General features: G+C 47.3%; 1 protein-coding gene across 1 annotated transcript; it reads right to left on the reverse strand.

The window, feature by feature from the left end:
• Window positions 1–390: 390 nt before the first annotated feature.
• Window positions 391–27,342, reverse strand: LOC125285496 (adhesion G protein-coupled receptor B1-like). Its single transcript, XM_048229958.1, is given in 33 exon segments — window positions 391–1,493; window positions 1,836–1,886; window positions 2,329–2,433; window positions 2,563–2,598; window positions 2,752–3,345; window positions 3,347–3,405; window positions 3,608–3,644; window positions 3,754–3,849; window positions 3,968–4,139; window positions 4,326–4,411; window positions 4,537–4,603; window positions 4,712–4,781; window positions 4,930–5,080; window positions 5,240–5,342; window positions 5,463–5,566; window positions 9,494–9,620; window positions 12,264–12,307; window positions 12,766–12,868; window positions 13,293–13,368; window positions 13,519–13,662; window positions 14,212–14,320; window positions 15,575–15,643; window positions 15,781–15,975; window positions 16,063–16,169; window positions 16,280–16,381; window positions 16,494–16,658; window positions 16,823–16,987; window positions 18,657–18,821; window positions 19,112–19,276; window positions 19,397–19,492; window positions 19,715–19,864; window positions 21,034–22,108; window positions 26,830–27,342. Coding segments are annotated over 32 exon segments (4,785 nt in total). The 5' UTR covers window positions 21,905–22,108; window positions 26,830–27,342; the 3' UTR covers window positions 391–1,292.

Below are 27,342 nucleotides of genomic sequence, written 5' to 3' on the forward strand. Positions count from 1 at the left end.
TTCTTTATTTTCAGGGCTTATAACAGAGCAGTGAACCGGTATGAAGGGAAATGTTATGCCATTCTCTTCGGGGAGATATCTTCTCTATTGTATCCACCTGCTTCTTGTCCAGCAGAGTCCGTGGTGCATTGGAGTCTCTCTCTGGACAAAGCAGTGTCCTTCAGGAAGCTCAATTTCATATTGGAGCTTATTTGATGATCTCAAGCACTCATTGATGATTACATTTCATGGTGACTTTGTTTTAGCCTTCCAATCCATGAACATTTTTACTTAAAATTAAATTATACAAAGAAAATATAACATCATTCAAAATGACAAAGACTAAATAATAACTGTGATAATAATAGTAGTCATAATAATAATAATTATAACAATAATTGTACAGCTCTGTTAGTTTAAGTCCCATGTTTCAGTGTTCAAGCCATGACTCCAGTGATGTCATAAAAGAGTCTCAGTTAAGAGTCTCAGTGGAAGAGTCTTTTTGAAAGCTCAGGAGAAGCAGTTCCACGCGTAAGTGAAGACCAACAGGATAAAGCACAGCACTAAAATAATAAACAGGAGGCCTGTGTCCATCTACCACAGAGTGTCGGGAGAAACCCCAGGGAGGCCGGTGGACAGTGGGGCAGCAGAGGGTGGAATTCTGCAACCCTCCACAATCGCAGCGCAGCGATTCGGAAAAGGCCACCATCTGCGAGCACAAGCAGCCAAGCGATTGGTTGGTCATTCCCATAGAGGAAGAGGAGGAGGAGGAGGAGGAGGACCAGCCTTTTCCATACGTGTGGATGGAAAACGAGAAACAAAAAGGCACAGGTATGTGGAACACACCTCTCTTACGCCGGATGGAAGAGTAACGGGAAACCTCTTAGGACAGGGATTGGGTCAGACCCAATATCAGTAGAACAGAACCAAAGCCCCAGACTCTGTTGCTGAACCCGACCCCAGTGTCTCATGTCTGAACCCCTTCTGCTACATAAATTGCCTATGTTGCTGATGTCTACTCAAGTGCACAAAGTCAAATGACACACTTAACTTCAGGCCCTTTACCATCTCTGGGGGGGTTTGAAGACATAGATTCTGTTCTCCCTCTATCTTCACTTTACTCATCTCTTTCTTCATCTCTCTCTCTCTTTCTCTCTCTCTCTCTCTGTCCTTCCATTCTCTACCCTAGCCCATTGTGGATCCCCTCTTCACCGAACCAAAAGCTGACAGGCAAGGGGTGCAAGAAAGAACTCTACATTTTTTTCTTCGTTTCTGGCAAGACAGTGGGCAGTGGCGGTGGTGGTGACTGGCCCTCACACCTCCGTCTGCAGGTCAATGATGTCCTGCCCCACCAGGGGGATGGTGGCGCCCGCCTTCTCCCACTCCACCGCCTGCATCTCCAGGGGCGAGGGCTGCAGGGGCTCAAGGTCCTTGCGCACCCAGGCGGGAGGCGAGTGCTGCTGCGATCTGGGGACACCTTCCCACGGCCGCTCACAGGGCATCTGCTGTTTGTCCTGCAGAAAGAGGTCATAAAGGATTAGTGATTAGCAACTAGCCGTTAGCATGCATCCACACAGACCTATTCCTAGCAGAGTTCATACTGTTTATAAGCATTACTAAGAAAATGGAATCCTATACTTAAACATATCAATGTATATTTAGTACTCTCCAAATTTCTTAGGCTGATTTAAGAGGTAATCCTAGCTATAAACATTATACAAACAATAGATGTATTTGTCACTGGTCCACTTTAATTCTTAGAATACTTAGTTTTGTTATGTGCTGCTTAAACTTTGAAGGACCCAATTGTTCAATGTAGCTCAATCAGAAGAAAGCACAAATATGATGGCACTTACGCTGTGGTTAGTTTTATCGCTACCTCCTGAGGACACGCTCCATCTCACAGACTGTGGAAAGGAAAGAGAGAAAGTAATTATTATAATGACCCTTGAAAAAGTGTCTGCCTTTCATTACAATATCAAACACAGGAGTGGGGAGCTAAGGTCTACTCCTATCTACAATAATGATTCTCATTTTCTCAGGGAAGGGCAGAAAAAAAGAATAGTCAAGTGTGAGGAGCGAGGAAGTGTTAGAAGTGAAGATCGGTCTGTTTGCAGTCTGCGTCTGTGGATGCGTTCATGTCCTACTCTGTCACATTGAAATCTTTTAATGAGAAATAAGGATGCTTCCAAATGTATCAAACTGTGCCATGTTGCAGTGATTGTGCAACCTTAAGGAAAGTGATGTGTAAGATGGCCTGATCACTTGTATAGTCTGTAAGTCTATCTATCTATCTATGCCACATCCTTGTTCGCTTGTTTGTTGGAATCTACTCTATATGGTTCTCACCTTGCTATCTGAGGCGGGTGACTCTCTGTCCTTCTCAGCATGATGTAATTTCCTGTTGAGGTCCTGGAACATGTTCTGGTGACGTTTACGTGTGTGCATGATCTTCTACAGAAAACATCAAAGAAGGACAAAAAATACCAGATATTAGCACTGTGAATCTTATTAGGTGCATAATATATCATCTTTCACTATACATTTACTAGAAGAAAGTGAAGGAAAGGAAAGGATATTTACCTCAAAGTCGAGCTCCGCATAGCGTGATTTCTGCCTCTGTAATGGTAGAAAGACAGAAAGAGATGCAAACAACAAGGTTAGTCTTACACCAATCACTTACAGAATACTTAATTAATCATCAATTAATCGATAATTAATTAATAGTAGTAATTAATAGAAAAGTAGGTTTCGCACCGTATCATCCCTCACCTCGAGCGAGCTCATGGACAGTGTGGAGATGGTCTCGCTCTTGGACATCATGGAGTTCATGGAGTCGAAGGTGTCCCCCAGGCTGCTGGTCATGTGCGACTCGCTGGAGATGTTGTGCAGATTCTGGACGGGCGAGTCGTGCTCGGAGTAGGAGACGCTCACGCGGTCAGATGGCAGCATCTTCATTCCGTAGGCAGCCGTCTGGGGCTCGGCGTAGCCTCCACCGCCACTCAGATGGACCAGGCGCGCCTGGGGAAGCTGCTCCACGCTGATGTTGTACTTGCCGCAGCCGGAGAGCTCGTCTTTGGGCTTAGAGCGGAGGGTGGACGTGGTATTGGGCAGGAGCACATAGCCGCCACTTCCGCTGCCGTCCGGGGAGTTGCCCTCGGCCTGCCCGCGAGCCAGGTCGGCGTCCAGCTGCTTGAAGATCTCGCTGTCGCACACATACACAGGCTTACCGCAGGATGGGTCCAGGCCCATGCTGCCACCGCGCTTGTCACGTTTCAGGGTCAGCGTGTGGCTGGAGTAGTCAGGCACCGACTGCAGGTGGACCTTGGTGGTAGTGTTGGCGGGGAGGGTGTGGAAGTTAGGGGCCCATGGGCAGTTGCATCTGGGGAGGGGCCATCTTCTCCTCAGAGGAGCTCTTCATGCCACCTGGAGTTCCAGAGAGAGAGAGAAAGATTGGGGGGTTAGACGATTTTTGGATATAACACCATCAAGCGCCATCAAGCACGCTGGTATTTTTAGACTACTTTTTGAAGAAATGAGAGCACAGATGTTCTAAGCTGCTTTGATGTAAAAGCTGTTTGATACATGACAAGAGCTTAAAACAGAACAAAATGTTCCAATGTCTCACCTGGTCTGCCAGATTCAGCATCCTTCTCGAAGTCAGACTATAGGAAAAAAAAAAAAAACAAAGGTTAGTGTACAAGTTCATCTTTTAATCTTAAATAAGACTGCAGGCAGATTGCAGACTGAGTTTGGTCATTTGAAGACTCTCACCATGAGCTGAGTGTGTCCGTTTTGAAGGGAGCTGCCAGAGTCACCATTGCCATCATCCTTACGGTCAACCACTCTGCACTTAACAGCCTCCTGGACCTAAGAGAGGTCAGACAATAGAAAACAAAATCAGTTACACACTTTGAAATGCATCTGTTAATGAGGTTACATTTTCTAAAGAGCTTGAGAGTTTTTCTCTCCATGCATCCTTGCATACCTCTCTGCGAAGGATGCAGTGAACCATGACGATGATGAAGCCTTCCAGTGAGTCGAAGACGGCGAAGAGGATCTGGAACAGGGCTGAGCGGCGGTCGGTGATAGCGAGCACGGCAGACATCCAGGTGAGGGCCAACAGAGGCAGAACCACACAGGAGCTCCACAGCGATGCCCTGCAGGTCAGGAGTGGTCAGAAACAACAGGTAGGGTTTAAAAACACATCCAACCCTGAAGCTTCAGTGGTCATACTCTTCATACTCTTTTGACAAGCAGAAATCAGTATGTAGGATGCAGGATTTAAGTGTATGCAATCTAAATGGCCATTGGTCGGACAGAGAGAGGGGATCGATATGACGTACCCAGCTCTCTCTTTCAGTTTCACGTCCGTGATGCCATCCTTGGACACAAGCTTGTTGAAGACCAGAATGCCAATCACCATGTTAACCTGAGATGGAAGGGAACAGGAGAAATATGATTAGATATATAATGCTCGCAATGGGCTGCTGAATTACTGAGGGCCTCAGATCTTGTTTTTCAGTCGCTCTGAGAGAGGGTGGAGACAATCCTTACCAGAACAACTGCGGCAGCCGGTCCCACAAACGAATAGAGGAGACCGCCCTCCAAAGACAGCCAGCAACTAAGAGAAAGAGAAGGCACATTATTAGGATTACAAGGGGAAAAAAAGAGAAAGAAAGAAAATGCATGAGAACGTGGATGGAGGAGAGGAGAAAGAGATTCCACTTACTAGTTAACGGTGCCGTATCCCTTCGCCTTGGTGAATCCAACAGACACAGCCACAACCAGTGCAGGCAAACCTGTAGGAGACACGATGAAACTTAAGGAGTAAGTAAGGAGATAAACAAAACAAAGACTCCACAACTTGAGGTCTAAATCCACAGCTTGATGTTTACAGGACTGAGGGGATTGCTGTCTATATCTATGGTTTGAGAGCGTTCCACTCACCCCATCCGAGACACAGGAAGCGCTTGCGGATGATGCGGTTGCGCAGGCGGCCAGTCACGGCCATGTACGACTGCCATGCCTCCGTCAGCACCCAGCAGAACGAGGACAGGAAGAAGAAGTGCAGGAACGCTGCCACCAGGGTGCACACCACCTACAGGAGGAGGAGGAGGAGGAAGAAAGGGAGGAAGAAGAGTGAGAAAGAGATGTGAGCTTCACTGGGGTAGGACCTTTAGTATGGTTAGCAGGCTGAGAGACAACGAAGGAAATCAAGAGAGAAGGTGACGCAGGACGTCCGGGTGGCTGGACATACCTTGTTGCGAGCCTGTGTCTGGCCAATCAGGATGAGGGCGTTGGAGCAAATGATGGACAAGCAGAAGTTGATCAGGATGACAGAACGCTCTGAGCGGATGTACCTGGAGAGAAGGTGGACAGAGAATGTCAGTGGGTGGTCAACATCAGTGCTAGGCAGATTATATATTGTGGATTAAAATCTATATAATCTGCTGGAGCTTCTATAAGAGAACATTTCTTACTTCCAAACGGAGACATAGATGATGATAAGCAGGAGCAGTGTGAGAGAAGAGACTCCACAGCCCACAATCAGAGTCACGGAGGGGAGATATGTTTTGTCCATGTCCTACAGAAAACACAAAGAGACAAAAAAAAACGGGTTTAGAAATATCTTTCTCTATGACACACACACACACACACACACACACACACACACACACACACACACATACACATACACATGCACGCACGCAAACTGAGCCTCTGGGTTGCTATGAAGCGCAGCACTAGCCTGTTCTCCCTGTGGGTAGACAGCTGAATGGCACAAGTAGGCCACAGCTGAGGCAAGGTGACCTGAAGGTTAACGTGTCAGAAAAGATGAAGCGCGGGCGCTGGAGATGTGGCCGTCGAGGTCCACGCCGCCATTTCTCTGCCGATCTTTTGAACCAGCAAATGAGGCGCGACCGACACGGCACATATATCTCGGGGATCTTCTGGTTCATGTGCGGACAAAATCGCCTGAGCTTCCATCTCTCTCTCTCTCTCTCTCTCTCTCTAAAAATAGATAAGCAAATGCACATATCGCAATGATAAACAGCTAGCCACTCAGCAAAAGGACTAGAGGGGCTTTGGAATGATTGTGCATGTGGTCAAGAGTGTGCACCGTAGGCTTATAAAATTACAAAGAGTGTGAATCATTTGTTGAGCTTGAGTTTGTGTCATGAATTTTGATGTGTTTGGGACTGTGTGTGTGTGTGTGTGTGTGTGTGTGTGTGTGTGTTGTGCACTGTGTCTAATGGGTGAAGTGGACAGGTGGGTCATTCTCACCTCTGCATTAATCAGCGGTGCTGTGTGACAGCAGCTAAACGCCCTCCCCGTGCCAACGGGCATGTCTAGGTGATGCCCCACGCTCCACCTACCCTCTCTCTGCCCAGGCCAGCCCTGCTGTGGTGCCAATGGTGTGTGTGTGTATGTGTGTGTGTGTGTGTGGGGGTTCTGCCCCTGACCCCACCCCCTCTAATCCCCCCACTGCCTCACCAGCCTCCCCCACAGCAGATAATTAGCTGGGTTCGCAGCCAAGCACTGTTTCCTGGCAGAGTCGGCAGGCTCATTTAGCGCCTGCGATTAAGACAAATTTGTATCATGGCACTGGCCGCCTAGGTGCTACCATGGGCTGCCACCGGGGGCTGAAGGAGAATAGATTGTTGCCTGTCCACCAGGGGTCGGATGGATCAATACCACTCCAATGGGGCATGTGTTATAGCCCTCTATATTAAAGAGTTATAACAACTGAATCGATAAGATGTTCAGCTAATTTTTTTTTTCATGAGCTAGTTGTAGTGATTCTGTATTTAACAAAGTTATTCTGTATAAAAACTAATTTGATTGGGTTGTTTACTAATTTGATATTAAGTTCAGCAGGTGACTGGGGACAGAGGTGGGAAACTGGCAAATGCTGCCATCTCTTGTCTCCAAAACAGCAAACAAACAAACAAGCGAAAGACAAAACCAAAACAGGGATTCATTTAAGTCCTTCTGATGCATTCCCATCCAAAAGACGAGAGAAAAGAAAATAAAACAGATGGCGGTGGCGAGTGTGAGGGAAAAACAGACTTGTCGTTTGCGTTTTAATAGGACCGGAGAGACTGTTGTAGGAACGGTGTTTGTGTGACTGTGTGTGTGTGTGAGAGAGAGAGAAGGAGAGGTATGGAGCGAGAGAGACGATGAGATCCTGTTGGGCTTGTCTATCAGTCTGGCCTGATACCATTGGCTCGTGCTAACGAACTAAAATCAAGCCTTTGTGACCCAGATAGGAGTCTCGTTTTTGCCCTTGAAAAGACACAATGTTCTTTTTTTTTGCTGTCTCTCTCCTCCCCGAAACTGAAAATCAGGGCAGTAGAAAAAGGGCCACTGAGACAATTAAGTGAGCGCTTCAGTTTCTGGGGATTGATTACCTAGTATGGACGACTTAAATGAGGGGGCCGCTGGTCAAGGGCATTGGAAGGACTCAGAGAGAGGGTCATTCCAGCTTGACCACACGCCAGAGTCGTTTGTTTCGTTTGTACGTCGGTGCAAAAGCCTGGCCTAGGAAGTAGACCACATCAGAAGAGCGGGGGGCGAGAAACACTGCAGTGTCTAGTCTGAGTATTTCTCTCTCTCTCTCTCTCTGTGTCTAGCCCTCTTCTCTCTCTCTTTCCATTGCTCTCTCTCTCTCCCCGCGCTCTCTCTCTCTCTCTCTCGTTATTCTGTTCTCTCATCCTCTCACAGTTTGCAGGCGAACAGTATTGAAAATGTCTCTAGCACACATCAAAGCATTTTTTCAGGGGCTGCTTGTGTGGGTATGAGAGAAAGTGTGTGTGTGTGTGTGTGTGTGTGTGTGTGTGTGTGTGTGTGTGTGTGTGTGTGTGTGTGTGTGTGTTGCGAAGGAGGGGGCATTTCCCCATTGGCTAGTCAGCTTTGCATTAGCTGTGCGAGACAAGATGCTGCCTCGAGTGTGATAGTGAGAGCGAGAATGCGGAATGAGGGGGGGCACTAATGTGGAATTCTTAGATATTGGCAGACTTTATGGGAACGATTGGTGCAGCGAGATCTTGTCAGTTGAAAGGGAAGGGGATGGGGATGAGGAGGAGGGTGGGCTGAGGAGAGGAGACAGTGGGGGCGCCGTGGCTGAGACAAATCGAATCACCGACAGCAACAACAACAACAGGTCTGAGGATGGACAATGCGCAGACGGAGTCGCCATGCCGACTGGCAGAGTCTGCTGTGCAGCACCACTTTGCCGTTTCTGGCACATAGAGGGCTGCCATGGATAAACCTTATGGGTCAGTGTGGGCATAACACACTCACTCGAAACCAGGTCCCTCTCTCTGTCCTCTCTCTCTCCCTCTCTGTTTCTTCTGCAGCCTTGCCACAGGCATGTAGGGTACAATCAAATGCACTGTTGCTCTTTCTTCCTCTCTAAGCATGCATGAGTACTGGCCGCCAGTTTTTTATCTGCAGTAGCAAACTCTAAATGTGGAGGGAATGGGCAAAGTTTTTTTTTTCTTTCTTTTTACCTGGAGGGTAGTAGGTATTAGATAGGGAAGAGAGATGGAGTGGGGGGGGGGGGCGTTGCGATGAGGAGGGAGTTATTTTTCCTTCCGATCTCACAGTCACACAAACGGAGCTCGCGCTGCGGATGCCGTTGCCAGGGCAACTGGCGAGCAGAATGCTTCAGAGGCAGTTTCCAATCAAATAATGACTGATGCAAACGCAGAAACATTACTGTATTTGTTGAGACGTTGCCAAATGGCAAAAGGCTATAGACTTAAGATGATTAGAATCATCCGTCTTCACCAGAGAGTAAACCCTGACAAAAAAGTCCAGCATCAAAGCGTTGTTTAAACGTTCATTTCGATATTTTGTAACAATTGGCTTAATTGTTTTAACAATAATGCACAGTATTCAAGCAATATCGAAAAAATACAATACAATAATACAATAAAAGCAGGTGTAAGGAGAGAGAATGTTCAGGTTGATTGTCATTCTTAAATGTGAATATTACAACCGCTATCAATATCAAATTATGTATAATGATGCCTGTCGCTGTTTGAACATTTGCCTAAATGCATGGAAACAAACGTTTCAATTTAGGCTACAACGGTACAGAAACACATAGCCTACGTGTGTTTTCTCAATTAAAAACTGCCTCCGGTTTGTACCGCATACACACATGTAGCTTATGTGTCAGACAAACATTTACATCAAAATCATGTATTAACATGTAATGTCTGCAGTCGGTCGAAAAATGCAATCGAACGTATCATATACATACGTTTTGCACACTGTCAATTGAAAAATACATATATTATTTGTCTCCCTATAACATTCATTGGTAACGCGATCAAGACCATAGCTTATGGAATGATACATGCACACTATCAGACAAAGACGGAGACAGAACGACATCAGAGTAAGGACAAAAACAGCTTTAAACGAACGTTTTCTCTCCAAAGTCAGTACACATACATTCACATTGTCAAAAAAAAGACAGATATATCAATACACGACTTACCACATCAGGATTTGGCCGCGCTAAAATGGCGAAGGTGGAGAGTCCGTCACACACGCATTTGGTTCTGAACGAGTCGAGGGGCTGCGCTCTGCAGTTTCGTGGAGACCACGAGCCGAGCAGAGAGAGGCTGCACAGGGAAGAGGAGCAAAGCGAAGAACGGGTTGTGAGACAGGAGAAATCTCAGAAAATGTCTCAAATTGCTCAGTCCCCGAGGTTTCTCACACAGAGAACTCGTGCAAAGAACTCGGTGGGTGGGCGCCAGTGATTTATGCGTGTCAGTGCACACTCGGTTTATGGGCAAATCAACGTACTTTCATAGTTTCTTTAATGTACACCTAGCTGGTATGCCTGAAACCCATCGTTGAACATCTTGAATAACAAACTATATTCTGCTAAACAAATTTTGCATTAATAAGCTACTGTGTTTCTTTTTTATTTGGCCATCTGACTGTAGTCATCTTAAAAGTTCTTCACAAGGCTATGCACATATAGACTAAGGGGGAAAGACTTTAGTAGATTAAAGTTTGCTTTCTGTAAACAATACGTTTGTCTGTAATTATGTCCCATGGGCACTTTGCATCTGCATGGACAATTGAAGGTTCAAGGGGACCGAATATTTATCACACATTCAGCCAACATCTAAAGCTCCTCTTGGACCATTAGCATATTGTTGCAGGGCATTTTGGTAAACCAAGGGCTTCGCTTGACCTGGATTTTTGAGTGATCCCCTCAACCCTCTCTACAATGTCTGGGTATAGTCATTAGCCAGCCATGAGTCACAGCATTTGCATGATCATCAACTGCCTGGTTCTTGCCTAAGGGGCATCTGCATGTGTAAAAAGTCAATCATATTCCACTGCTTCCAATGTATTCAGTGGCCCTAACCTCCCAGTTCCCCTGCATAATCACTTGGGGAAACATAAGACATTTGAATATACAGTAGGCTAGAACTATGAGTCTTGAAAAAATAGTTTGGTGAGAGACCTCAGCGACTCAGATAGATAAACACAGGGTGATGGAAATACATGAAATAAACAAACCGCTCCAATCTCAACACCCACGTCCTTTCTTTGCATCTGTCTATCTGTCTGCCTGTCTGTCTGTCTGCCTGTCTGCCTGCTTGACTGAGTGTCTTCTTCCCACACTTTCTTGTCCTCCACTCATGGTTAGAAAATGGACTTGTTCCATCAGCACGTTGACAGCTCTCCTACTCATGACACATGGTGGCCTAATAAAAAAAAGTCATCTAGTGTGGCATTGGGAAGCAGATGCCCTCTCGCGTAGCCTGCTCTAACGGACGCTAGTCTCTGGGCAGCGAGCCGTTGCCCTGGGAAGTGTGGCGGAGAGTGGGAAGTGACAGAGAGAGAGAGAGGAAAGTGTGATGATAGAAATAGAACCAAGAGGGATTCATCTCAGAGCAGTTCAAACTCCCACTACTCTGGCCTGGTCCAGAGCAAGAGGCTCAATCCAGACCTCCACCCAACCCTGCCTGCCCTCCACCCTGACTGCACTCCATCCTGCCTGCACTCCATCCTGCCCCAGCTGGGGGTTTGCAATGGAACTGGTACTGCCAGATCCGTTGTGGAAAAGAGGAAATGAGGTCACGCTGAAGTATTAGGAGTGTGGCGGCCGTGCTCTGGGATTGTGGGGCAGCAGTGGCACCCCAAGCTGCCACTGGATAGTGTGTTTGCTAATTAAACTCTGCTCTGCTAGCCTAGTGAGGTTCCCTTTATCCCTGTCAGGGTGGGGCCCTAGTCTTCGCAAAGTCAATCACTTCCCAGCTCAAGGGTAAGGCACGAGTAGGGACTCGAGAACCAGTCTGGAAGTTCTGTCTCTGTCTCTCTATTCCTCTCTCTTTGGCCAAAATGTTTTCCGCCAACACACAATACAAAAAAAAAAAAAAACGGATGGCCAAGATCACTGCTCGCTTCTCCCGCCAAACTCGTCTCGTGGCTGGGCACATCCATCACGTCTGTTAGCCAAAGCCGAATTTAATTTGGCTGTGATGGCCCGCCCTCCTGAAAGAGTCTTGCGCTAATTAGATTTGCTGTGCCTGCTCTTTGTTTTGGGGCTGTGGCGTGCCAGGTCGCGGTGAAAAGGGCCGCCTCTATCTGAACTCCTTATCTCGCCTTGGTGCTCGGGAGGCTACAAATCTATATACATGCAAATGATGCAGCTGCACCGCGTTTGGAGTGCTGCTTTCCTGTGCATGAGGGTGTGTGTGTGTTTGTGTGTCTCTGTGTGTGTGTGTGTGTCTATGTGTGTCTGTGTGTGCCGTATGCCAACTTGTGTTTGTCTTCATTTCTTCATGTGCTTGATCCTCTTAAAAATACATAAGACTATTTCTGAGTGTTCCTCTGAAACATTTGCCCTGCTCTTCCCCAACACACACACACACCTGAATAATACACCTGTGTCTCACCTTTCCTGGCACCTTGTGTGCCTCTTACAGGTTCTTATGCAACCTGTTTAGTGTGAATTCTGCTCGCAGGGAGGAGGAGGGGGGGCAAAAGAAGGACTTGGATGTCATGGAGCATTAGCACATGGTAGTAGGAGAGAGTCCCAGACGTTGTCAGTGCCCTGGGTCTGCCTCATAGGCACTGGGAAGACTTGCTGCCAACTGGCCCCCTAACACTTAACTGCCAAACATGGATCAGCTATTCCATGTGGATGGTCTGCCCTCAATTGTGGACTAAGAAGGACAGAATGACTACAAGGATGTAGTGACCGTAGAACGGACAAAGACAAGTGAAGTAGTGTTAATACTCACGCTTCACTCTCGTCCCAGGAGATGCATGTTTCATTGATTGTGCCCTGTTGAGGGAGAAAGAGAAAGAGAAAGAGAGAGGGAGGGGAGAGAGAAAGAGAGAGAGAGAGGGAGGGGGAGAGAGAAAGAGAGAGAGAGAGATTCAGAGGGTCAGATTCTGTGCAGTGGAACATGTAGGACAATCAACGGTCGTGGGCGGAACATTATGTTCTAAGTGGTGCACTAACACACTAAGCAGCCCAGTCAACACGCTAACAGCAAAAACATTTGCATGCACACCTTTTAAACACTACACGGCTCACAGTCACTAATCGCCTACAGCCCCGCTGTCTGTCTGTTAATGAGACCTTTCACCAAAGACCCCTCAGGGAGGCCATTAAACTGCCTTCCTCCTTGAGGTAAGTAGGGGGAGAAATCAATGCCACCATTTTGCTCTGAATGCAGTTAAAATGACAGGCTGTTGCATTGACAACAAGCTGCTTGTGAGGCGTGCTTGGTAACTTACGTTGTACAGGTGAGGGAACTCAATCTCGACGGGAGAGGACAGGAGACCTGGGTCAGGCTTCACGATAACAGTGACCACCTTGGAGTTCAGCAGTGTGGTATTGCTAAGGGGATGGAAAGAACACAGGGCTGTTTTTAGCATAAAGAGAGAGAGGGACAGAGAGAGAGAGGGACAGAGAGAGAGAGGGACAGAGAGAGAGGGACAGAGAGAGAGAGGGACAGAGAGAGAGAGGGACAGGGGGGGGGGGGTATTATGTCCTATGAGTAAGAGTCAACCTGAATCTAAAAGTGACCTTTAATCTCAGGGGCTCCCAAGAACGAAACAACACACAATTGATGGAAGACAGATAATATGTTTCCTGCTGGGCAGTAAAGCAATGCCTTTGTCTTATCAGTGCTAGGCTAGGACATTGCTAGGACATCGCCTAGGCTCCCTCAGGTGTGCACCAGAGGACATTGGGCAGTCTTGTCTGTACTGTGGCAGCTCTGTGAGCTCACATGGTCAGCTGTTTACATAGAGACTCTTACCTCTGCAGAGACAGCATCACTCCCAGATTGCGGTAGAGAACGATTCCGGTAACAAAAGAGGATGTGTCTTCCTCATCTGAAAGACATATACACATATACATATGAGGATGATACTACAGGAAGAATGTATACTTAGTATGCATGTAATATAGGTGTGTATGTTTATGAGAATGTGAGCTATAGTATCTACAGTTGTGTGTGAGTGTGTCAATACAGTGACTCTCACCAGGCACATCAAAGGTCAGAGCGTTGCGTGTGACAGTGATCTTCTCCTCGGAGTTCCTGACCCACTCGGTCATCCCCCTCCAGCCCTTCGTGGGGAACGTGATATCTGAGGACATGGCTTTGGGTCTCTTCTGGATGCTCAGCTCTGCAGGGGAGGAACGAGTGATGAAGAATAAATAAATGAATGAAAAACAAAATCATACAAAACATGATAACAGGTCTTCTTAGAGGAAATGCATGTTTGGAGAAAGACCCCTGAGTAAATTGTATACAGTGTAGTTAGGGGATGTTTGTCTTTTTGATCTGTGCCTTGACTATTACTGGCTTTGGAAGAGTGGGAGTATTGGAGCTTTGGCATACTGTGCATCACCATCCTTCAAGATGAGGGCGGTGTTAAAGGTTTCACTTTGGTTTCACACACATCATCTTCACACTGAAACAGTGTTCTCTCTCTCTCCATCTCTCTCTCTTTTCTCTCTCTCTCTCTAGTGGGTGTTGTGGCTGAGAATATGTGCTCTCACACTGCAGGTGAGAACTTTGGTCTGAACTTAACCTTGGAAACTGGAGCGTGTGTGTGTGTGTGTTGGAGAAGCTACTATGACACTTTATACCCCCCCCACACACACCTGAAGGTTCCTAAGCTTTGAGAAGTATATTTTAGCAGGGCAGCAGGTCAAAGGCGAATAAGCCTCACCTAAGTTTTCGGTGACCTCATAGATGTCCTGGAATCCCTTCATCTGTGTCCCGATCAGATCCACAAACTCCTCCACCAGACGGAAGAACTCCTTAGTGCTGGCCCCCACCTGTAAGAATTGAGATTATTCATGAGAGTGATCATTGGCTGTATAAACAACGAGGCATAAGCAATTAACTTCTGCAAACTTGATTACACCCTGACAGCTGCTATTTATCTATGCTAAAGTTATGGAGCGTTAGTCACAGTAACAGAAAACAAAATGATCACTTAAGGCTACTGACGCAGAACTGACGTGTTTCTTGCAGCTCTCACACACAATACACTTGTTAAAATCCTATTAGGATTCCCTCCCCCTAAACCACTAAGAATATCCAACATAGCGGTCACATGTTAGTACAGCCTTGAAGATTGTCCGAGGCTCCATAAAAGGAGTGCCTGTTGATTCATAGTTCTTTTTTCCTCCTCGGATAGAGGGAGAGAGACAGAGAGAGAGAGAGAGAGAGAGAGAGAGAGAGAGAGAGAGAGAGAAGCAGGAGGGAGTGAGTGACTGTGTGTGTATGTGTGAGTGGAATCTCGTGCGTTGCCTCTGACGCAAAGCGGCGACAGCGTGGGCGAGGTGAGTGTGTTTGTGTGTGTGTGTGTGTGTGTGTGTGTGTGTGTGTGTGTGTGTGTGTGTGCATCAGTGTTGTGATGCTGTGTGCTAATGTTCTTTAACAAGTGTCGTGGTTCGTGGGTGTCTTCAGCAGACACACAGATTGGGGAGTAGGTGTTGTGAATGATTCTCCCCTTCACTCACTCACACACTCACTCTCTTTTTCTCTCTCTCTCTTTCCCTTCCTCTCTATCTGTTGTGACTTAACCCCAGGCTCTATGATTGCAACCCTGCTTCAACTGGCTGTACCAAATTATAACGCATCTACTACCGGTCTGTTCTGTACGAAGGCACATGTTTACAAGTGCTTTTTGAAGTCAGCTACATTTTGAAGGCTTGGTCGCACTGACAGCTTTGACCTGACATTACAACAGTTTCTCAAAATAATACTCCTCACAAAAATATATATCCCTCTAAGGATGTGTTAATCCAAAGACTGTCTTCATGATTACACAAGGGCTGACGGAGCTTTTTTTTTAAAAGTAGCTCTATTCAGAGTGGTCCACGTGAGTTGTCTGGGACCAGCGGAAGTGAGAATTGGGACTCGCTAGCTCTTTTGTGTAAAACCTGAACACACACACACACACACACACACACACACACACACACACACACACACACACACACACACACACACACACACACACACACACACACACACACAAACACACACACACACACACACACAGTACATAAACACAAACTAACCATTTGCATTTCTTCCCATTTCTCGCGATGTTCCTCCTTCAGTAAGTTGCTGATTGTCTGAGCATAGTTCTGATGATGCAAAATGTTGAGAATGAATGAAACGCTCGTAATATGCTGCACATGTCAAAATAAAATATACTGAAAGACATCCTGAATAACTTGAATACATTTCACACAAAACAAAATGTCTGGCTGTGTCTTGTTACCTCTACATCTGCGTGTCTGACACTGTAGCCATCTCTTCTGAAGATGTGGGTGGTGTTCTTGAGGATTTCCATTGAGGCCAGCAGATCTCCACTGTACTTGGAGCCCTGGTCGGTTGTAGTTTTCAGCTTCAGGATCACGTTAGACACACCATCCTCAATAAGGCCTTGCTGCGCCTTGGCCAAATGTTCGCGGGACTGCAGGAATAAATGGGATCAATTTTCTTCAACATACAATCTTGTAATGATGCAATTAGTACTTGGAACCAGGGCAGGAAGGCTCACCAGGGTCTGGATGTCCTGGTACTCTTTGGAGACACACTTCACATGAGTAGGACTCTCCCAGTAGGCAAGACCAATGGCATCCATGGTGCATCGGCGAAGGATCACACCTGTGGACAAAAGACAACCACTGTCATCTAACCAAGTCGTTCAAATAATACTGTATATGAAATGCTGATAGGTTGTCCAGAGTGGAGGGATGATATTGTCTTAAGTTTACCTGTCGCATCAGAGGGGCAAGGTACAGCAGCAAAGTCGCCAGCAGCGGTCCTCTTCCAAATCATATTGCCAAAGTTGTCCTCATCGCAGATCTCATGGGGTTCTGCAAGGGCCAGATACCGGACTATTTAGTTTTGCCTCTCAGTTGAAAGTCAGATTCAAATGAATGGAGAAACAATTGAGGGAAAAAAAACGGCATAAGATGCGGCACTGACCTGGGCACCGTTTCTCACTGCAGCGTTTGGACTCAGCCCTTGAGCCAGGGCAGGGTTCTCCACCGAAGAAAGGCCCCTCACAGTTCCTCTGCCTCTCCATGATGCCACCACCACAGGTCTTAGAACAGGAGCTCCAGGAAGTCCAGGGCAGCCAGCGTCCGTCAACTAGATCATCCAAAGAGAGACCACACAGCTCCTATCACCTGACCTAAACATCTTTTAATCTAGTGGCTACTCTTGGAACACTCCAGTGAAGTGTTGGTACTTGTGAACAACATGCTCTAAGGATTTTCTATTTTTTATTTTTTGGGGGGGGGGGGGGGGCTTACCTGGGCAGTCCCTGAGAAAACAGTTGCTGGTCTCCTTCCAGTCACCACGGCATTCAGCACCACCGTATGAGGGGCCGTTGCACTCGCGAATCCTCTGCATGGTCCCGTTGGAGCAGGAGGCTGAGCAGGTACTCCAAGCTGACCAGTCGTTCCAGGAGCCATCAACTGAAGAGGGAAGACAGAGAGAAAATAAATGACGTTGCTTCTTAGGTGCTGCAGAAGCTTCAGCCACCATTATCTCAGCTGCGCGCACACACATACACACACACACACACACACTTACACACAGTCAGGCAGCAGGTGTTTCTACTGTCTTGAGTGGCCATCAGCCTCTTACAGATAAAGGGACTCTTTATCCTCTCTTGAACACTATTGATGGCCTTATGCATCCCTGAGGTTAAAAAGACCTTCTTCAAAGACCCTGTCTCTTTGGAGGAATATGCATCTATACTTAATGTGGTGGACGCCTTGCTTGGTAGGGGTTATTCCTAAGCAACTACACAACCTTTTTGATTTTCGAATGAGCTACAAGATACTTGAAATGCCTTGAAGTGTCTGCCTTGTTGCCTTTCATGAGATACTTCACCCTTTTGGTGTTAAATGGGGCGGTACAAAGGGTGAGGCGGAAGGCTTTTTGAACAAAAGGGAGGAAATGATCTTTGAGTTAAATCGCTGGGTTGTCATCATGCACACATGGAATCAGTGGCTATAAAAACAAACATGAGAAAAATCTGACGCAGAGGAAAATGGAATGTGTGTGTGTGTGTGTGTGTGTGTGAGAGAGAGAGAGACAGGGTTTGATTTTTCTCGGACTCCTCCAGCCACAAAGGACCCCGAAGTTAATTAGGAGTCTCTGGAGTCCATCGGCTTCAAACGCACCCCGAGTTCCAGCTCATTAGCTGAGCCCTTCAGCCCGGCCAGCAGGCAGGAACCGTTATTTCCTCTCTGCCACGGCCTGGCCCTCTCTGTTAATGGGGATGGATAGAGAGTGCTACTTGACTGTTAAAAGTCCCACTTCAAAATGCATCCGCTGTCTGATTCATCTCTGTGTATGACACTGAGACTGGATGTTTTAAAACATAAATATTATTACAAAGATTATGTTTGTGTAATAGGTTTGAGTGTGCATGAGACTTTGAGTCTTGCAAATAGAATAGGCGATGCAATACAGTGATAGAAAGGTTGGTGATTTGAAATTTTGGTCTTCACAAATGCATCCGTTAATTCTGATTTCTTTTGCCTTTAAGTGGCAATACCTGTGGTACACATTGCCATCTGGTGGCCAATCTAACAAACTGCAGTTTAAGTCCATGTCTCATTCACACAGACAATGCATTGCAAATAAAGGCAAGAGTAGGATAACAAAAGTTGATCACTTACATAAACTTTCAAATGCTTTGCCGTCTTTCATAAATAACTTAAGGTGTGATTTCACTTTTGTATGGCTTTTTCATAAATCCTACATGAGTCAGACAGAATGCACTGACTCAGACAGCGTTAATCTTGATGCTATTGACTGTGCGCCTTTAAAAATGTGGGTACCTACCATAAAAGCAGTGACTAACACTGCCAAGTGCCCACTGAATTCTCCCAACCACCCCCACCACACACACACACACACACACATACAAAATAAAAAAAACAATATTTTCTCTCGGGGCAAATGGATGACTCATACCTCCACAACTGACACAAAGGCTATTTAGAATGACACCTAGTATTGTGATCCAGAGAGAGAGAGAAAAAGAGAGAGCGAGCATCGTACTTCACCTTACAGTGATATAGGGGCTGCAATTTGACCTTTATCATTTTTGTATTGAACTTTTCAACTCACCTGGGCAGACGGCGATGTTGCAGAACTTGGTCTGTTTGACTGGACCACGGCAAGGCTCACCACCATTCTTGGGCTGCTTGCAGGTGCGCATGCGATCACGGTAGCCGCGGCCGCAGGTGGACGAGCACAGACTCCAGGGTGCCCACTCATCCCAAGCTCCATGAACTGTGGAGAGAGAGAAAGAGAGAGAGCGCAAGACCTGTTACTGCTTGAAACTTTTTTTTCCTTTAAATTGTATTACTATTAACTTCATGTTGTGCTTTGAGGATTCTGCTGTGTGTTACAATCAAGCCAACAGAGCCTCTTTGAAATTCAGCATTTAGAGACATTTTGTCCTTAGTTATTAGAGAGTATTTAGTTACAATGCCTAAAGCAGCAACAGGGACTACTAATCTTTAGCTGACCACAGCTGGTGTCTTTAAAGGTCAGTGTCCCAGTGTCGGGCCTTTACTTACTGGGACAGGAGACGGTGTTGTTGCACGGTCGGTTCTCACGGAGGGGTCCAGTGCACTGGGTGCCATAGGCTGAAGTGCCACAGATACGAGTACGGCTCTGCCAGCCCTCACTACAGGTCACTGAGCACGCAGTCCATGGGGACCACTCGTCCTGTGTGCCATCACCTTTACACACACACAAACAGAGAAATCATTATAATGTGCTCTTTAGAGGGTAAAATAGGTGGGACTATGAGACTTTGAGCACCAGTCTTGACTGGGGAGCGTCTTAGCTAATGAGCTCACCATTCTGGGGTGCCGTGCTTCCGTACTGAGAGATCTCTCCATCACGCTTCTGGCTGACCATGGAGCGCAGGCCTTGGCTTCTCTGGCGGGCTTGACCTGTGCAGAGGATTATACCGATTACCTTCAGCCTCATTCAGTTGCAACTGCATATATTGATATCTACATGTATTCATTTAGCAGACACTTTTTTATATAATATATTATTTGAGTATTTGAGACGCTTTAATGGCAGGTTAAGTTAGCAGTGGAAAGGGGTGCAAACAAGACCCATAAAAGCCTATATTGGGTGGGGTTGGAGGGGAAGGGGGAGGGTCTCACCAATGCAGGGCTGGGGGTTGCAGGCACGTCCCTCCTCGACCACTCCCACACAGACACCGTCCTCGGGCTGGCAAGCTCGGCTGCGCACCTGGACTCCACCTCCACACTCAGTGCTGCACTCGGACCAGCGTCCCCAGCCACTCCAGCCCTCTGCAGGACACAAAGGGAATTGCAGCTTTGATGAACACAGATCTTCCCACTAATGTTACTCTACCCCCCAATGGGTTTCATATGAACATACATTACATGATTGGACAACGCATAAAAAAAAAAAACATTTTGTTTTTGCCATAGGTAGAATAGATAAAAGTGAACATTACTTTAACTGCAGCACTGATAGAGTTTTCATTGCTGGCCTCTAGTGGTCATCTGAGAGAACTACCTACAGGTCTATTGAGACCTTTGCAGACTCTGTCTGCGGCAGAGCTTTTACACAGCCTCCAATATGTCACCTACGGCCCCCCTGAATGCTCTCTAACTGTTACCATTCTGTGGGTGAGTCTAAGCACACTGGGTTTCTTTGGATAGAGTTCATCAAAGCCCATTTCAGGTTCTCCAAAGGGAGCCTATTGACTGTGTGCCAAGGAGAGGCGGGGGAGAGAGACGAGGTGAAACAGCATCGTCGCTCTCACCCAACAGGGGGAAAGAAAAAAGTAGAATAAAGTCAGTCTCGCCACAGACCGAGCTTGTTTTTGAAATTAAGGCAGTTTGTCTTTGTTTTGGGTGCACGCTCTCTCTCTCTCTTGCTTTTCATCTCCTATGCGGCGCCAGAGACCGAGAGTGGTGTGTGCCCCCTCGCCCCGGCGAGGTAACCATGGTAACCACAAGTGCTCGGCATCGATTTCCTCTGCCGACTAACTGCGAGCGCTTTGTGAAGAGCATCTCTGCCTGCCTCAGACGAGATTGATTGCCGTGCACGCATTCAGAATTGTGTGAAAAGGACTGCTTATTCAAACCTACAGAGTTGCTGAGTGGTGGTGTGTGTGTGTGTGTGTGTGTGTGTGGTGGGGGTGAAAAGTCCCTTGCTTCTGCACCCACTCCACACAGTAAATTAACTGATTATGATTCTGAGACGTTCCGGGGGCAGGTTGTGCTGTGTAATCCCCTGCAGACGTGTGTCTGGAGAACAACACCTGAGCGCCCGCCCGCATGACATGCTCTGGCAACAATCAAAAGGAGAGTTCAGGAGAGCGCTTGGACCCCTGTGGTGGGGAAGCACCCAGCTGCTTAATGAGGGGCGCAAAAGAACAAGTAAACAATACTCTTCAAAACACACATACACACACACACACAGATCTGAGCCTAGTGTTTGTACTCACTCATGATCTCGGCATCGCGACCGTTGTCTCTCAGGGTGGGCGCGCACTTCTCTCCTCTGTAGCAGCCGCTGGACCTCCTCTTGGGCGTCTCCCAGCACTGGCACGGGGTGGCCATGATGCCGCAGGGGTTGCTGTGGGTGCTGGTCGCCAGGCAACTCTCCAGCCACTGGCAGAGCATCTGACAGGCGGGCATGCTGGGGTTCCTCTTGCCCACGACCAGGAACTCGATCTTGAACTCGTCGCCCTTCTTCTCGTCCTGGTCCTGCTGCTGCTGCTGGGGCTGTTCGGTGGCGAGGGCAGCGGCGGCGGCAATCATCTCCAGCTGACCGGGCTTGGGCAGAGTTTTGCGGAACTGCAGGAACTGCTTGCTGGACTCCAGGTAGGCCACGGAGGTGGAGGCGTCGCACAGGCGGACCACTTCGTCAAAGCTCTCCATGCCCAGGAAGGTGCGCGAGGTCTCCAGGAAGGAGTCGTACTGGAAGGTGCGCACCTGGCGGGGCAGGCAGACCTCGGTGGGCTTGGTGATCTTCATGAAGACGGTGTAGCGGCGGGGGTCCGGGTTCTGGAGGGTCCAGGAGCACGGCGCCGATGGGAGGATGTTGTCGGAGGTCATGACGCCAAAGAAGCGGTTCTGTTCCACTCTACCGCAGGCGGGGACAGCGGCGGCGGCAGCAGCAGCGATGGCAGATTTCGAGGAGGACGAGGAGGCGGCGGCAGCGACGGTCAAGGAGGCCGAGGCGGACGAGGAAGAGATGGAGGCGGAGGCCGGGCCCGATAGCGTGCCCGCACTCACACCCCCCAACACCAGGACGGCCAGGACCAGGCCTAACACCGACAGGACACTTCGCTCCATCGCTGCGATGGTCGTCATGACGACGGAGGGATGGATCGTTGAGCTGAACTCTGCTTCCTCTCTCCTTTCTGTCTCACTCTCTGGTTAGCTTGACAGGTGGGTACTCTTAAGCGCTTCTCTAAAGGGACCAAATGGAGGCTTCTCCGCTCCCTGGACTTTGGATGGAGGGTTGTTGTCTTCTCTTAGGACAGCCTGAAAGACATGCCCAGGTGACAGAACGATCTGTTGGATTCAACACACACAAGAGAAACACAACAGAGAATTAGCCTGGGAGAAAGGGAAAGAGAGAGAGAGAGAGAGAGAGAGAGAGAGAGAGAGAGAAAAGACACACTTGCACAAGTTAGCCCAACTTAATCAAAGCACTCTTCATTATTATTATTAGCGAATGTGAAAGGGACAAACGAAAAGGACGGTTCCTGGTAAACATAATCATCATCAGTTGGCCTCAGGTGCTGGCATTAGCAATGTTCTGCTGAGACACGGCTCACCCCCCACTGCTCACATCCCCCTTCTTCAGCTACTGCAGGTTCACATGGGCTTATTGTATGCATTGATTACTGTAGCTGGATGGGAGGCTGGCAGCAGGGAGGAAGAGGGAGAGAGAGAGAGAGAGAGAAAGAGAGAGAGAGAGAGAGAGGGGGTAATAATGCTCTTGGGGACTGCAATTAGGCAGCTCTTTTGCTCAGCTCCGATATGCTCTAGTCTACTTGTCTCTCCTCGTCCCCCCACCTCCCTCCACAACTCAGCGTTCTGTTGGCCTCCCACGCTGCTGCGTCAATGCCAGGCTTGTCAAGTGGCAGAAGCTTACACGCATTCACTTAAGGCCCCCCACCACCTCCTTCTCTCGGCAGGCATGTGGCCTTTGCTTAGGATGCTTGACTTTTGAGCAGCCTGGTAGCCATGGAGATGCAGAGCCACAGACCTGTCTGTCTCCCAACTCCTAATCTGCTGGATTAGCTCTGTGAAGTGGAGGGATACTGGATCCCCCCACACACCAATATCACAATTAATTGGAGTGATAGTGTGAGAAAATGGATATGGAAAGGTTGAGTGATTTTAAAAAAAAATTTTTTAGTGGAATTGCAAAGTAGCGTTTAGTTTTCTTTCACTCTCTCTCTAGCTCTCCTCTCTCTTTCTCTCTTTCTTTCTCCCTCTCTCTCTCCCTCTGTCTTTCAGCGTCCCAGATTGCGTTAAGGAGCCTGGCCGCTCGTCAAAAGCTCCATTGAGCCGCGACTGAACAGGGGGTCTGTTACTGAGCGACTGAGCAGGGGGCAGCTGTGGGGCACTTACAGAGCCGTGGAGGCCATCACAGCCTCCGTTCCCACGGCACCCAGCTACACGTGGAGTGTGTGTGTGTGTGTGTGTGTGTGTGTGTGTGTGTGTGTGTGTGTGTTTGCACTAACCGTGAGCCCCCCCCCCCCCACCTCCCCACAGGGCTTCTGTCCAGTCACATCCACAAACAACCCAATCTGGCCTCGGGTACGAGGCAAGCGACATTAGCATCCTTGCTGCACATAGCCGGCTTGGCAGCGCAACTGTTGATGAGGCAGCACATACTGTAAGCCCTACGCTGGAGCAACTCAGGGAGAGAAGCATCGCTCGGAGACTGGGCTGTCACTACTGAGCAAAATTGCTCTGTCATAAAACATGCAGTAAAGCAAGCAGTCTTTTCCTAAAGAAATGGGCTTTTAAGTGAATATGCCTTAATTGCCCATTGAGATGCTAAAGGAAAGGTCATTTTCAGATCACCAGTATTAGAATCAATTCGTAATCAATAGGAGATCAGCTTACTGATTAGGATCAGGAACCTAAAGCAACAGTTGGCTATGGATGCGCAGACACATTTGCAATCTGTGACTGTAACTTCTGCTTCATTCTTTCCCTCTGCTCTGTCTCAGAACATTTACCTATGTTGCTCTCCGTTTCTGTTAGCCACTCTCTCCCCTCCCCATCCCTCTCTCTCTCCCTTTCTCTCTCTCTCCCCTCCCCATCCTCTCTCTCTCCCTCTCTCACCCCTCCCATCAGCGCCGGAAGTGCACCGAGAGTACTTTTCAATAGGCGGCAGAGTGAACTCAGAAAGTTCTCGTTCTCACATGGAAAGCTTTCCTCCCTCTCTCTCTTTCCCTCCCTCCCTCCCTCCAATCCTCTCTTCCTCCCTCCCTTCCTCCAATCCTCTCTTCCTCCCTCCCTCTCTCCATTCCTTTCCATCCACCCTCCCTCTCAGCTGATAGAAATGGGTGGTTATGGAAACATCTGTTGTTTTTCCTGCAGACTTACACATGAAAAGCCAAATAGAGAGGCAAAGGGGGAAAGATGATTTACCCACAGATACACTACCCCTCCAGGTGTTTGCTCAAAGCCATCTTGTGAAATGGCACTTTGGCATCAGCATTTTGATCAACTACCTTACATAAGGTTATGCTTGCCAATGTCTCCGGCTTCAAAATATTCAATATTTTCTTGTTTCCTCTGCATTTTACATGACATCTAAAAATGCAGATTATGCATGACCATATTGCACATGCATGGCAGGCTGTTGCTAAGCCTTATATCTGTGGAAAGGAGAAAATAATGTGTGAATGCGAGCTAAAGAAATCTTGGCTTGGAATGACCAACAGCGAACAGTGAGAGGCTGTCGAGTTCAGCTGTAGCCGTGGAAACCGCTCCTGTGTGAGTGTGAGTGTTATCTCACCCACACAACTACATTGGCAAGTGACGTCCGTTATTGCGCACGAAAGCCTTTCTGCTTCTCCTCACACCCCGTGTTCTGTCAAGCTAGTTGCGTTATAAAAAATAAAAAACACTATTATGTATGCTTGTTCCGTGCCGTTTACTAATGTCCATCTCTGTTCTCTTAAGCTTGAGAGATCCCTACTGCATTTTGGGCTCTCTCTTCCACATTCCTGCAGATCAGCACATTAATGGAACAGCAGTAGGGACTTGGCCACGAGTCTGCCAGTTGGGATTTTAAGGTTGGGACTCACAGTTCTGCCCTGCAGCAAATAACAGACAAAACCATGAATAAGAAAACAAAAGAAACACAATTCAATGTTGTTTTGCTTCTCTGGACTCTTCTCACATCATTCCCATATCCATAGGGCTTACTTACTTTCTTTGGATTGTGCTGACTGAGGCACAGAGTGAAAACAAAAGTACACTTTACCTGTCCCCTAAAGCTCTCCATTAAAGAACAAAAATGCACACGCACAACAAAGTGCACAACACACTTTCTCTCCTCCCTATTACTTTCCATCTGTTTCAAACACACAGACACAGCACTGCAGCCACACACACATGCATGCATTCTGCATGTCAATGCGATTAAGGAAACACATTTCACAGCAGCTGCGAACTGTGCAGTACTTCTTGTTAGATTCAGGCGGTGGAGTGGAGTGCATGCTTTTGGCAGTTAACTTAGCGTTGCTCTTTCTTATCAATAGTGGAGGCCCCCGGTTTTACACAGTGGTGGCACACAACAGAGACTTTGACCTGAAAGGGGACATAAAATTGTAGCAACTCCCCAAACTAATTAGGACCTTAATGAATGGCGTGCCCCAGAAACAAAGTGTGGTCCGACTCTCAGTCTGCACACAAAGCACTGAATAGATTGGGCAGCACCAAACAAGTTCCCACATTATTCTGCCTTCACTTCCAAACACCGTCAGTCTAAGATACCAAATAGTAGTGTGCTTTTGAGGCTGGCACGGCACTGGTTCTTGTATACTTAAGATCCATTTGGTTGCTGAGGAAACAGCTCCATGCGTGTGGTTTTGTGTGCCTGTGTGGTCGGGAGTCAGGTGGCGCACATAGAGGCAGAACAGGAAAAGATGCCAAAACAAAAGTGGGCATAGCTTGCCATGCTTGCCTCTTTGTGCACACGATTTGTCCGCTGGCAGCTCTAACAGATCTACATAATTTCTAAACCTTAGCTATTTGTCTGTGGCTATGGATTATTCAATGACTCTGTCAATCATGATAACAATTAAAGCATAGACAGACAAACACAAAACAAAGTCCAAGTGCTTCTTGCACAAACACGGACACGGTGCAATGGTCTTAAAACACGCTAGCATTGCCAAGCGTTTTGGGGCATTAACAGCATTGCAAAAAATGTAAAGCTATCAAAGCGACCCAGTCGCTGAGTCCGTATAATAATGAGGTGAAGCTTTGATGGGTAAGCGCGGAAAGTTTTGGCTCCGTTACCTGTTGATTCAGGGCCAATAAACAGCATGGTGAAATGCAGTGTTACTGTGCAGATAAAACCCGGTTGGCAGCAGTCTTTGTTATATCTAATTCAATTTCATCAAATGCATTCAAAGGTGTTTCGGTATATTTCAATCATTGTGCATTGGTCAGTGGCTCAACTTAAACTGATCAATTGGGCTATGGTTTGCACAGGCATGTCATGTCATCTTTTTCTTTCAGATAGCTTCTAGCTACTGAGTCATTTATATGCAGTATGTTGGCTATATTCTAGTGACGAATCTGGTATCAAAATATGGCGATCGAAGCACCGTTGATCCAGTCATTGCACATCCTCAATGGTCCAGATTAAAACGCAACAAACTTGCCTGTGAAGGTGAATCATAGCATTCAAATCCATCAGTTCAGCTCACATTTGTGCATCCTTAATACGTCGCAGAGCAATTAAAAGCTTTTGATATGCTTGAGGTAGCCTCCCAAATCCATGAAGATCCGAACAGCAATACGTGGATGCTATCACCATTCGCAGCAGTTCAGTACCACGGACAGCGACACACACGTGTAAGCACACAGATAGCATCACTCTTCTCAAGTCTAAAACTCCACACAGAAGAGCTAGATAGCTAGATTCTGTATCCATTCAGCAATTGCTTGCAATGGATAGGCTTTACAGCAATACTCTTTTACAGCAAACACATGAAGCACTTACACTTATAATGTAGGCAAGCAAAGCCACTTACCGTTAAAGTTGTGATCGCTGTTCCGTATACTTCTAGTGCATTCGCTCCATCCAAATGTCGAAAGGCGATGAATTCCTTGCGCTTGATAGTTGAAAAGAAACTTTCCGAGTCTTCAATGTGCCGTCGCGGCACAACTTGAAGAGGGAACTTCACGAGCAGACGGGAAAGCTTAAGGAAAGCTTAAAGAGACAAAGCTTAAAGAGACAAAGTCCAAAATCTTGCTTTAACAGACCGATTCCAAGTTTCAGTGCACTCTACTTCCACAAGCAAAAACGGATAAGTTCAGCGACTCTGACCAAACTCCAAAGAGTTTACTACCAACTTTTCTAAATAGCTATGTCCAGTGAGACTGGATTTAGCCAAGGGCCGAATTGTAGCGGAGCTCCAACAGTATTGCGATAGGTAGCTGAAAAGCTGTCTTTCGGCGTTCGTTGATGGTTGCTCCACAATTTGTTGGTACTTTTACTCCCGGCTTCGGAGTCTTCTTGCTTGTGGTCTTTGCACTGCAAGTGG

This window comes from Alosa alosa, chromosome 20, assembly GCF_017589495.1.
Source record: "Alosa alosa isolate M-15738 ecotype Scorff River chromosome 20, AALO_Geno_1.1, whole genome shotgun sequence".
Taxonomy (NCBI): domain Eukaryota; kingdom Metazoa; phylum Chordata; class Actinopteri; order Clupeiformes; family Clupeidae; genus Alosa; species Alosa alosa.